Source organism: Vollenhovia emeryi, unplaced genomic scaffold, assembly GCF_000949405.1.
Source record: "Vollenhovia emeryi isolate VEMERY1.0 unplaced genomic scaffold, V.emery_V1.0 DF939222.1, whole genome shotgun sequence".
Taxonomy (NCBI): domain Eukaryota; kingdom Metazoa; phylum Arthropoda; class Insecta; order Hymenoptera; family Formicidae; genus Vollenhovia; species Vollenhovia emeryi.
This window is the reverse complement of record NW_011967144.1, coordinates 70308-83025: the sequence shown is the minus strand read 5'-3', so window position 1 is coordinate 83025 and position 12718 is coordinate 70308. Positions and strand designations below refer to the sequence as shown.

Here is a 12718-nt window from a genome sequence, read left to right as displayed (position 1 = left end):
TAAGAAATGGACTGATCACAGTCGCGTATTCTACTCATACTTGACCGTGATTGGTCAATCTCTTAAAGCTCAGGGCTTAAGTCATCTATTGTAGACTGGGACTTGTACGACAGCAGTCGAAGCGAGAGAGGGCTCGGGCACTGACAGTTCTGATCCCACGTGAGAGGACAACACGTCGGGGATTAAAAGTCGAACAACGCGGTTCGCCGAGGAGACGAAGAGCCGCCGATCGGGAGTGCGAACGGATCCGATCGATCGACACCGTGGGTCCGCGGGTAGCGGGCTACGTAGGCGCGGAGAAAGTGCACACACCGGAGGAGACGCGCGTGTTCCCTTTGCGAGCGCGCCCACGCTGCCGCGACTATCAATGGTGTCGCGGCTATCAATGGAAACGCGGACTACTTACGGCCTTCCTGTTTCTACTCATCGGGACGGCCACGGAAATTCAAGAGAGTCGACGACGAAGCTCTCGCTTCTACGCCACGTATCCCGGCCGCTCGATCGCGCCCCCGCAGTTATACCCGCGCGAATGTAACAGCGACATTGTGCGCAACGATTGCGAAATACCCTCGGTCGCTACCTTGGGTCGTTGAAAAGAACCGCACGCGATAACGATAATCGAGCAGATACGCCTTTTTAAGACGCTCGTAATCGTAAGATACGTAATATCGCGCCGAGCCCGTTACCGTAAAACTGCCGTTCGGTCACCGCGCGAGACGTTTCCCTGAAGACCCCGCGTCCACGATCCAAGAACTGCGTCCAAGTTCTAGTTCCAAGAAATGCGTAGCCAATCAACCTGCAGCTTTTCCATAAAAGATACAGGTCGATTGGTTGCACATTTCTTGGAACTAGAACCTGGACACAGTTCTTGAATCGTGGACACAAGGCTTAAGGCCTGATCCACGATGCTAGAACTTGGTTCAAGTTCTAGTTTCGAGAAGTGTGTAGCCAATCAATTTGCAGCTTTTATAAAGTAGCTGCAAGTTGATTGGCTGCAGATCTCTCAGAACTAGAACTTGGACCAAGTTCTAGGAGTTAATTCTGCATCTTACACCGTGGTGAAAAATGCTAAAATTGAGCGGCTTCGTCTCCTTCTAAGGGGACGGTCAGAAAGAGACGAGGCTATTCACTTTTAGCATTTTCGCTGTAAGATACAATATTGTGTGAAAAGCTGCACGTTGATCGGCTACGCACATTTCTCGAAACTTGGACCAAGCTCTGGGCACCGGGCGTCCTCGACAATGCGACACTTGAATTGGCGGCGCGCCGCTACCGCGAGTCGCGGATGGATATATAGATCTCTCCGGTTAGATATACGTCCCGTATGATGAGGACGCACGAGAATAGCCTCCGCGTTTCCTCGCGGCAACAGATATATACGCAATAATGGTCCATAACACGCGATAAATCCAGGCGGAGAGCACGACACTCGGCATGACGTCACCGTGACTTTATTCATCATCGCATGACAGCTACGTTGGAACGACACACTCCAAACGTTCACTTGGATGTCAACCGCGAGCCTCTCGTCCCCACCTGGCGGGTGGTACGCGCGGAGGAATTTGAGGGGGGAAAGCGGAATTTCGGCGAGACGGCGACGACGAGTCGAAAAAAATCCCGCCGACTTGCTCGCGCGCTGCTCCTCTTACTTGCTCGCTGAGCCGGTGCCCACGGCGACGAGGCTGGTGCCGATCGCTGCGTGGCGGCGGCGGCGATTGCTGTCCCACGAATTGGAACTGGCCCTCCCACAGGTCGTACTCGAGGCCGGCGCCGGGCCCGGAGGACGGCCCCTCCCCGGAAAACGACGCGCGGCCGTCGCTCGTCTCCTCGTAAAGGTTGAGCTCCATCGCGCAGCGGCGCGACGCGGTTCTCGCCCCGGGCCGGAACGCGCTCCGTGTTTATCGCGTCACGTCATCGCCTGTATCGCGACGAGCGCCGGCAACTCCGTCATCCCCGCGCGCGCGGCCCGCCGCTCCTCCTCCGTCGTCGTCGTCGTCGTCGCCGTCGCCCGCACCGTCGCGACGTGCGGCCGCGCCGCGCTAACACGCATCGAAAATGCGCTCCGGGGCTTCCTTCCGCGCGGAGTCACGCGCACTTCCACCGCGTCCTAGGCGCGACTCTACGTGCCAGGAATACACTACGAGTTCCCCTATTCGTTCGCACGTTTCTCTCTCTCTCTTGCGCTCTCGCTCTCTCTCCTTCTCGCGCCTCTATCTGATCGCCCACTTCGAGCCGGGGAGTCTGGGGAGTAGTCGCCGTTGAGGCTATTTGCGCGCTCCATATCGCGTGCCAGCTAACTCCGCGCACTCGGATAACCGCTGGGCGTTACGTCGAACGTGCCCTGGCCTCTCCTCGCCTCTCCACACCCAGGAGAACGCGTTGCCGACGCGACGCGACGCGACGCGACGACGCGGTCCCGTCAGGACGGAAATCGATGGATGCCACCCGTTGCGTTTCGCCGCGAAGACAACACCCGGGTGAAACGCGACAAACGTCGCGCGGGCCCGGCTACTCTCCGGGCTCCGTGCACGCCGGAGGCTGCGCCGAGCTTTTGCAACCCGCGCGGCGCGATTGCCAACGCGATTCTCCGAGCGTTGTGATTCCCCAGTGAGAAATGATTCGTCGATCGACGTCGAAATGATGTCGAATCGACGTCAATTCGACGGTGTCGATGTCGATCGACGAATCATTTCTCACTGGGTCGCGCGTCCTCCTCCTTTCGTCCTCTCGCCGTTTCTTTACCGCCGAACGGAACTTTCCGCCGCGGCCGTTTAATACAAGCATTGCCATAAATTATTTCGCAATATCGATCGACGCATTACGTACGCGACATTCACGTGTGTGGAGTAGTTTTGTCGCATCGCGGTGCCATCGCGCCTGCAACGGAAAGCCATGCGAAAACGGCGCGGCGCACGGAACGCGTTTAACCCTTTCGCCGCTGGGGCATTTAAATCCCCCGCAGATATTTTTCTGCTCTCTCTTTCTCTCCCGGTGCTTCGAGACGTGCGCCGGTGTGCCCCCCCTTTGGAAAATAATAAGAAGTAATTCGGTCGTGAAAGGATCGAACGGCTTTCAAACAACTCGCCGGAGCTCCAAGTCCGTCGCGAAGAGATTTTGAAAGCGTAAACTCTATATCGATAGAACGGCAACAGAAATAAAATGGAGTTTGTCGTCTCGCGATCATTTAAATCCAGGCCAGCCAAGTTCGTCCGGCTCCGAAAGCGCGTCTGCTGCAAATTTCATCGATAAAATGCCAACGGGGACATAATGGAGTCTACTAACGAAATATCAAGCGGAATCAATCAGCTGTTTCGTGATCGTTCGAATGACACATTCCATTACGGAATGACGGACGCTGGCACGGAATCACAGATAACGGATTTCTGCCGTTTATCCGCTCCCTGGTAGCACAGTGCATGGACCAAACGTTAGTTAAACGTCGGCCCGGCATTTCCCAGATAGCCAAGTAGCATGTGGAGCAAATTAATGCGTTGCACGTGCCGTTATGTATCTGCTGTGTAACATTTGCCGGCAAATCGAAGTAAATACATTCCGAATGCAGCAACACGACCACTTGTGCATAGAAAAAGAGAAGATTCTTCCTTTGAAAATAGGTTTAGTCTCAACGTGAAAATCTTGAAATGAGATTATATTGCGTTAAAGGAAGAAAACTTGTATACTTCAATCAAGGAACATATATGCTTGTTATTTAAGGATAATTTTCCTGAATGGAAAGGAAACGACATTCGATAGAAAATAACATATTTTGAAATCGAAGATCGTAATGATTAAAATGATTGAAATGACGAATCGTCGTTCCCATCTTAAGCCAACGGCATACTATTTTTCCTACCGGATTGCTCACGAGTGCCAATCGAGATTCAGTCAGTTCTGATCTAAAACTCTGCATCCTTATTGGTTCACGTAAGCGATCCAGTAGGAAAAATAGTATCGTGGCGTTGGCTTGAAGCATCACGAGGCTGACACGTTGCGAACAATTGGTCGACTTAATTAGAATTCACACGAGTTCAATTTAACAGACGTAATGCTGACTCACCTTGTTCCGAGTCTGTTACAATTAGCAACTTCAGTGCTTTTTTGACCATATCTGGCATTTGTGACAATACAGAAAATTTATTGCGAAAAGTATTACCCCCAGCCAGGGTTTGAACCTGAACTTCCCCACACTCTAGGCGGGCGCGTTTCGCCAACTCGACCACTGAGGACATGTGTTACAATTAGTTGTTCCAAGGATTTTGGCAACATGTTAACAGAGAGCGCGTTTGGCTATCTGGGTAGGTTGCGTTGGGCCAATGTTTAGCCAGTGCCACTGTGCATCTTCTAGGGCTGTCAGATTATAACATTATATCGACAGGCTCGGTCGACAAAGGGGGAAAAAATTTTTACCGAATCTCTTTGCAATATCCGACCAGCTCCGCTGCCAATCTGCTGTCAAGTTTGCTCACTAGGTCTTCCAGCTCGCTCCTTTCTCGCGGAATGCCTCCCGCTGCGCGTATTCGACAACATGGGTCCTCGGTTGGACTCGCCGTGGTTATCACCCCCCCCCCCCCCGCGATAAGCGCGCTCGTCGATAAAAAAAAAGAAACGCCCCCGAGCGCAGCGCAGCAACTCGCGTTATCCGCACATCGTAGAGAGACGCTCTCCCCGGACTAACGCGCGCCCGGAACAACGATAACCCGCCCCGCTGTCCGTTGCATCACACCGCGGATGTGTGTCAGCGCGCGCGCGAGTGCGTTGCACGTCATAGTGACGGAACGCAGACCGCCCCTGGCATCTGACGCGGAAACGCGGTCACGCACGCGCACACACACGCACGCGGGGGACACGTGCGAAGGGCGCGCGCGTTCGGGGTTGCCGCCATCCAGTCTCCTCCTTGGTACACGTGTACCAGACACGCGCGTAATCCTGTGTATTTAACTTGTCCGTGTTCTAACCCGCGTGCACGAATTTAAAGAATCTTTATTCACGTGAATCCGTGAACACGTGTCACATTCACGTGTTCGCTAGACACACGCGTGATCCGTGTATTTAACTTGACCGTGTTTTAATTCGTGTAGATGAATTTAAAGAATTCGTGCTGCACACGTGAATGTGACGTGTTCACGAATATCCGTGTATGTGACATATGGAAACGGCCGTGTATACCCCGGTAGGGAAATATTTGGAGAACCGTGTGACGAAATCTGGATGAAACTTGGAATGCTGCAATTATGCGTGCATATTATTATTATTTTCATTATCTGCACGTGTCACATACGCGGATATTCGAGTACACGTATCGCATACATGACTACACGTGTACACGTGTCACGTACGCAGGTACACGTAAATGAAGGTACATAAAATCCGTGTACACGAATTACGTGCACACGTGAATCTTAAAACACTTATCCAATTAAAAGCTCTAGTCTCCACCGTCCACATGACAGGTGTCACATTCGATCGTTACGATTTCGTATGAAAAAGTTGCTCTCGCGGTCCAAAAAATTTCATTTCTCGAGTAGATCGAGCCCCATCGACCGCGAATCTTTTCCTCTAGCGTGCACTCGTGAAAAGTAAGAAATTTCATTGACAAATATTGAATTCGTCAATGAAATTTTTCCTCTCTTCGTCGCTAGAAGAAGAAATTTACGATCGAGTCCCTGCCCAGTGAGAGATGATTCGTCGGTCGACGTCGAAACGATATCGAATCGTTTTCAAATTGATGTCGAATCAACGTCGACGGTGTCGACGTCGACTCGACGTCGTTTCGACATCGATCGACGAGTCATTTCTCGCTGGATGATCCTGTAGGTAAGGTGGCAAAATGCGGATTAAAAATTTGATGAGTCGCTAAGTGACATTTTAAAGTAGTTCACTTAAATTTTGCCCTTTTATATATTTACAACTTTATGCTATATTGTCGTTTTTATGTCGCTTATTAGCGACTCGTCACATTGTTGATCCGCATTTGATATCTAGTTCAAATTTGGTTACTTTACCCCGATAGATTAGATTTGTACTCTCTGTGGGGATTTGCAGAAGTTCCCGAAATAATTTAATCGATTATAATTGAGTCATCCCATCAATAATGCGATATAACAGATAAAGTGACTCCCAGATAGCACAGTGAATTCGCAAAGTAGAATTCTTCAAGTTTTCTGCCTTTCTGCAGGTTTGAGATATCTCGTAGATGATATGTGCTGAATATTTTTTTTTGTTTTTAAATTGTAATTGTTCAGAAATTCACAGAAAAAATATAATGATTGAGGAAGTTACGTGCACGATAATGAACCTCTGACGAATACTTTAAGACAAACTGATTGAGGCTGATTCTTCAAGGATTCTTAAAGTATTCAGTCTTCTCCAGGTAATCTTTAAAATGAATTCTCTATGAACTTACGTTGAACTTCGTGCTATCTAGGCTTATTCCTTAGCTCAAATCCGGAAAACTTTTATCGCCAGGGGTTTGAACGCATGAGATTAAGAAGCTGGAAAGAAGTTGTAAGTGATTTCGATTAAAATGTCAAATTTGCACTTTCCCATTTCAAAAACATCTCTGAAAAATCGCATTACTCACGGGATGATTCAGTAGATTCGAGTGCTTGAAGGATCACGCGATGGCTATTACAGCGCATCACGTCGAGTCGAATCCCCGATGTATTCCATCCCACACAGCAAAATATATCTGAGACTTAAATCAGATATCATGTCACCGGTCATATTTGAGATAGTCGTAGATGATATTTGTGCTGAATATTTTTATTTTCTGTTTTGTTTTTAAATAACGGTTTATTATTTAACCTTTCCTCGAAATAAGTTTTCTAAACTTATTTAGACGAAAAGGTAAAAGTACGACAGAAAATGCAAAAAAGATAAATATGAGTTTACAATAACAGTATATAAAAGTAAAGGCTGATTTATAGAGGTCGTGTTCCTCAATAATTTATGCCGGAACTGATAAGGAAAAAATGTATTTCATTTATCGCATTGTCCATTCTGTAATAAGTGAAATCCGATTTTACTAAAATACATTATAGATATCTAATATTTGATATAAAATCAGATCTCAGATTCCAATAATCACGACTTATTGGAATGTGGAAGACATCTCTCAGACATCCAAGCGATATCTGAATAGTTTTTTGTATCAGATATCGAGATATTTAATTATCTCCCAGATATCTTTGTGACATTGTTTGCTGCGTGGGATACTTGTAAAATCGCAATCTGCAGCCTCATAACTTACTATTTAACGCGTCTTCTGACTTTTATTAACCGTACACCACTTCTTTCCCCGAGTCAGTCCGATTCGCTCGAACGAATTCTCCGGGTTGTCTCTCCCTGCGGATACGCGGCCGAGCCGATCGCGGGTCACCTCGTACCCGGTGCCATGCACCTCTCGCACGCCTTGCTCACTAGATAAGCGATCCACGCCGCGATCAGCAGGAAACTCACGAAGGGCCATCCGACCCACGCGAGCAGACCCGCGGCTTGCGCCGTGCGGGCCATGCCGCGCGTATCACCTTCCGTGTTCCTACGCGAGGCTACTCGCCGCGACGCTGAAGCGGAGAAGCTCGAGGTAGAGGTGACTCACGTTCACCAGTTGAAGCGCCGTCGAGCGCGGGAGCTGCAGTCGTGGCTTCGGTAAACCAGGTCGAGCTTCGTCCCGCGGGCCGCAACTCGGTAAATTACTCGGGCGGGCGCGTATCTCTCGCTACGATCCGCTTCACGTGGGCGCACACACGCGAACTTGCCAATTTAATTGACGTCTCATCGCGACAACGTTGCCGCTCTACGCCCGACGCGATAGCCGCACGTTCCGCTCGCACGAAATTATCTGCGGGGTATAATAAAGGTTTCGCGTGTAACAGAACGATACGTCGTGTTCCCGGAATTGGCACAACCGACGTCGGAATCGGTGTAATTTCGGTGAGATCTAAACGGAACACGCGGAACGAGAATTATCGCTGTCGTTTATTCGCGATGACGCAAACCGAGCGATCAGCATAAGAGAATCCCTGGTAGCACAATGTATTGGCGCAATATTGGAAAATAATGTAAATCTATAGTATTTCCAATATTGGTCCAATATTGTAAGATGGACGCCTTCTCTTATTTAGCCAATATGTCCATTTAGCAATATTGGTTTAATATTGTATCAATATTAGACCAACATTCTTATTGCATTGTTAAATATTGGCCAGTGCTCTTTCAATATAAATCTAATATCATGTAATTATTATCGTGCAATATTTACATTTATTCCATGGCCAATATTTGACTTTACGTTGGACATTATCGGCCAATGTATTTCTAATATAACCAACATCGGACCAGTGTTTAGCCAATGTGTAGCCAATGCAGTGTGCTACTAGCCCTAGTGGCGCAGTGCATTGACCAAACATTATGGTTAAACATTAGCCCAATATTTGGTTGTATTGGACCAATGTTTAGCCAATGCACTGTGCTACTAGGGAGGGGCTCGCTTTTATTTGAGATAATTATTGTTTCTTAATTTTTCACAACTTTTGACATTTACGTCGTTACTTGCTCCATTTTGTTTCTGATTACAATCTCTGTTGTATGTTTTATAATGTGCAAAAAGTATATTATAATTAATGTAAATATTAAATTATTAAATTAGTTATTTATCGAGTTTCCCATAAGGAATTCCATTAAACGTATTATATTATATTATTATGTTACAATTGTGCTTTTCATCATTTATAATTATTCAGTATTTAATCATTCGCCAATATTTTTAAATTTCTCGCAAACTTTCGAGCCGTAGGATCCACTTGTGGACTCACCGAAATTGCATCGATTCAGTAAATTCTTATTCCGAGCAAAATAGAAATCTCTCCCGTCGAAAGCAATTATTACTTGTCCTTGTTGGCGGCCCAGTGTGTATCAAATCTCTCCTCGTTTCTCCTAATTGCGTCGCGGTCTCTCGCTCGAGATTTTCACCCTGCGCCCGGTCACCTCTCGAAATGGAAATACCGGTGGACCGAGCGATATCTCTCGGTGTCTCTCGCGATCTCGCTCCGCGCGTCCCCGTTCTCCTCCTCGTTCTCGCTCCCGTCGCGATCGTCCTCGTAGACGGGATTGACGAATGTCCTTGTTACCGTGTCTGTTAACGAAGAGGATGCCCCGCGACCCTCACGGGAAGGACCGTGATCTCCGTTCCGCTCGGCGCGCCGGAGGGATTCCACGGGGCAATTCTGAGTCGCGTCCCGTGTCGCCGTTCCCGTCCACGCGGTCTGCACGAGCCGAGAAAGACAGTCAGGCCAGGGCACCTCAGAGGAAGCGACGCCTTTACGGGGACCTCAGTCCCCGCGATTATAGCCCTGTGCAACAAGGGCGGGAAAGGTGCATACGGTGCGTTTTTATCTTCCTTTCGTGTGGTCTCTTGGATCGATAAAAGTTAAGGGGTCATTCCACTTTAACGGCCCAAAAACTATATGCTTATTTTTAACAATTTTGTTCACGCTAAATACACCGTACGATGAAAGAAATTTTTTTGGGGGATTTATTAGGGCACTCTTAAATAACGCCAAAAAATGTTTGTCATAATTTAAACAACTTTTCAATTAAGCGTTTTCTACGCCGTTCGAATGGCGTGTCAAAAAAAGGTGCAAGTCCGCTGCGTTGGTGACTTTTATCAAAAAGGTTCTTAAACTGTGTGAGCGTCGCTATGTCCCGAACCTCAATTAATAATTTTTATTTGCAAATAACAAAATGGTGCCAGTTTGGGAAAAAGTACTTTTCAAAACTTTTTTTAACTGGCACCATTTTGCTATTTGCCCTAATAAATACCGAAAAGATTTATTTCATTGTATGGTGTATGTACTGTAAAAGAAATTGTTAAAGATAAGCATAGTTCTTGGGCCGTTAAAGAGGAATAATCCCTTAAGGATTGTTTCGTTTCTTTCTTCGTTGGCTACAAGGGGCGGATTCACGTAGAAGGTTATCGGTGAAACTTAAAATTCCCAGATTTGTCACCGCTGGTCAATGATGTCACGAACGAGAGATCTCGTGACTCATCCTTGAGACAAGTCAACTTTGTCACACGTCACCGGCGAAGTTAACGTTATATCACGGAAATTATTGTTTCTTAAAAGTTGTAGGATAGACATTAATTGACATCGACAAGTTAATATCCGCCCCTGCCCTTGTTCACAGTAGATGTAAGTTACGTAGAGTAGTTAACCCTCTCGCGACCGAATTATTTATTTTCAATTCTTTTAACAGATTTAATAATTTGCATGCTAAACTATTGACTGACAGGAAAATTCTTCAGGGTCGCCAGCGATAATTAACAACATCAAGTTATATGTCCCGGTGGTCACGAAAGGGTCAGTCGAATCAAGCTGTGAGCGGTTTATCCGCGTGTCCTACGAATTGATTCCGCGAGACCACGGCTGCGAAATAGAATCGGCAGGCGGGATTACCTGTGGCGCGAGCCTGAGCGAGCGCAGCCAAGCGGCGATCTTCCGGCGAGTTTCACGGGAAGTGCTACGGTAAACGAACACGAGCGAGCCGATCGCGAGGAGGACGAGGAGAGCGACGGTGAACCAGGACCAAGTCGCGGCCTCTTCCCTGGTTGCGTCGTGCTGGGCGCAGTAGGGCGTCGGATAGAACGCGCTCGGGTGGCAGTGATACGCCGCGTACGGGTCGTACGAGGGGCAACGTGGGTAAGGGGTTGGAGGGTAGAACGGATAAGGTGGCCGTGCCGCAGGATGCGGATGGTCCCGGTCGGAGTCTCGATGCGCGCCGCCGTAGGAATGTCGGGACCGCGTCGCGCACATTGGCGAACGGATCCTCAAGACCTTCCGGGACTCGGGGGGACACTTTGCATCCTCGGCCACTATACGGAAGTGACTTGACGCGGTAATTTTGACGGCGGACGACGTTTCGCAAATCGGGTTGACGCGAGGAACTGGCGGAAATTTCGCTCGCAAATTGACGAGCGGATTCTCGCGCTCGCGCTGCGGCTCCGTTCGCGTCGCTCCCTCGACGTGGTTCGAGTGATTTATCGCTCGGAGCAACGAAAGGCGGAAATTCGTTAACATTTGTACGAGCGAGCGGCCGATTTAAGGAACGAATCAAAGAATTGCGTAAAAATCGCAGGTCTCACTCACTTTGTGGCTGAGATCCATGACGTCCTCCAAAGACACGTCGCTAAACACATCGTCCGCAGGATCGTAGTTTGAGCCGATCCCCGAGCTGTTGAAGCTGCCACTGCGATAAAGTTGGCTGTAAACGTCGTATCGGAAGACTTTTAGCATTCCACGAAAAGGATCGTTGACTTTGAGACGAAATTTCGAAGTTATTCTTATACGAAACTCTAGCACTTGGTCCATGTTCTAGTTCCAAGAAACGTGTGGTTAATCGACTTGCAGCTATTCCATAAAAGTATCAAGCTGATGGGCTCTATACATTTGTCGGAACTAAAGCTTGGACCAAGTTCTAGCGTCGTGGACACAGGCCTTTAAGCCCGTAATCTCAGAACCCCCTTTTATCGACAAGGGCGTCCCTAAAAGTAGGTAACAAGCCTTCTGGTTGGCTGCAAGCCACTTTTAAGGGCGCTTTTATCGATAAGAAAGCAGGATTCTGGGCCTTAATGTATTGCACAGCCACGCATGCGACATTTCAGAAAGTTATTAAAAAAAATTACATATAGTAAAAATGTAGAAAGATATCTCTACTGAAGAAACAATTAATTACGAGCGATTATAAAGCGAATATGATTTGTGAAAGTTCTCTCGGCGATTAAAAGATAAGTTGTGAAAGTTCTGCCAATTAGGAAGATATTAAAAGATAATTTTTCTGGTTTGTATTAAAAATGAATGGGAAAGAATTATTTTTTATTCGCGGCTTCTTTTCTTCAAGGCGACAATACGTTTCTCTCCTCGTACGTGAGCGTCGAACGTCCCTCCCCCTCCGCCCCGGAGTTTGACGGGTGGATAAGACACGTAGCTGGAAGTAACAACGGTAGCGTGGAAGGAAACGCAAATATCGAGGTAAATCGCGGATATGGAACATGAGTAACGTAACAGAAGCACGCCCACGCTTTAGAAAGTCCGTCCGATTCGAGTTCCGTGAAAGGAGCGACTTCGGGAATTGTTAGCCTTGATGCAGAGGCATCATCCTACGGCCGGTAAACTCTTTTGTCCGAGATATTCATTTCCTCTTGCACGCGTGGGTAAATCGGGAGAGAAAAAAGCGCGGGGAGATAGCGGAAAGGAGAGCAACGTTCGGAACAAACGTGGAAACGCCGCGGTCGATTGAGGAGAACCGATGGCTTTACGAGAGACAAAGTAATTATCTTACCTCGCTAAGGCGTTGCTGCTGAGTCTCTTTTTGCCCGAGCTGCAAGCATAAACGCCAAGATAGTCTCCTTTACGTTTCATCGCAGGATGCTTACTTATTTATAGATTACTCGTTCGAGCGACACACATTGCGTTCCTACCTACGTTCATCACGCGCTGCCAAATTTCACGGTCAAACGTGGCTTTGATCGCGAGCCAAGTTGCGGCTTCTAAAGGAAGCCACGAGTGCAATTGCGAATATATAAATACGTCGTCGTCAGTGCTAAATAGTAACTCCTGCTGCGTGCTACCACATTTAATTGTGCAACATTTGTTCTAAATATAAGCACGACCCAGTGAGAAATGACTTGTTGATCGACGTCGAAACGATGTCGCATCGACTA

At 47.8% G+C, this 12718-nt stretch overlaps 1 protein-coding gene across 3 annotated transcripts in view; it reads right to left on the bottom strand.

Annotated features, from left to right (window-relative positions):
* Positions 1-12718, bottom strand: part of LOC105560750 (rab11 family-interacting protein 4) — a 32742-nt gene that overhangs the window by 5344 nt on the left and 14680 nt on the right. For 2 of the 3 annotated variants that reach the window (XM_012010126.1, XM_012010125.1), the window contains exons 3-4: positions 12337-12375; positions 11145-11259 (exon numbers count right to left, since the gene is read on the bottom strand). The exons of the other annotated variant lie outside the window; for it this stretch is intronic. In XM_012010126.1, the coding sequence (XP_011865516.1) occupies positions 11145-11259; positions 12337-12375 (154 nt within the window). The remainder of the gene's footprint in view (positions 1-11144; positions 11260-12336; positions 12376-12718) is intronic. 3 annotated transcript variants of the gene reach the window in all.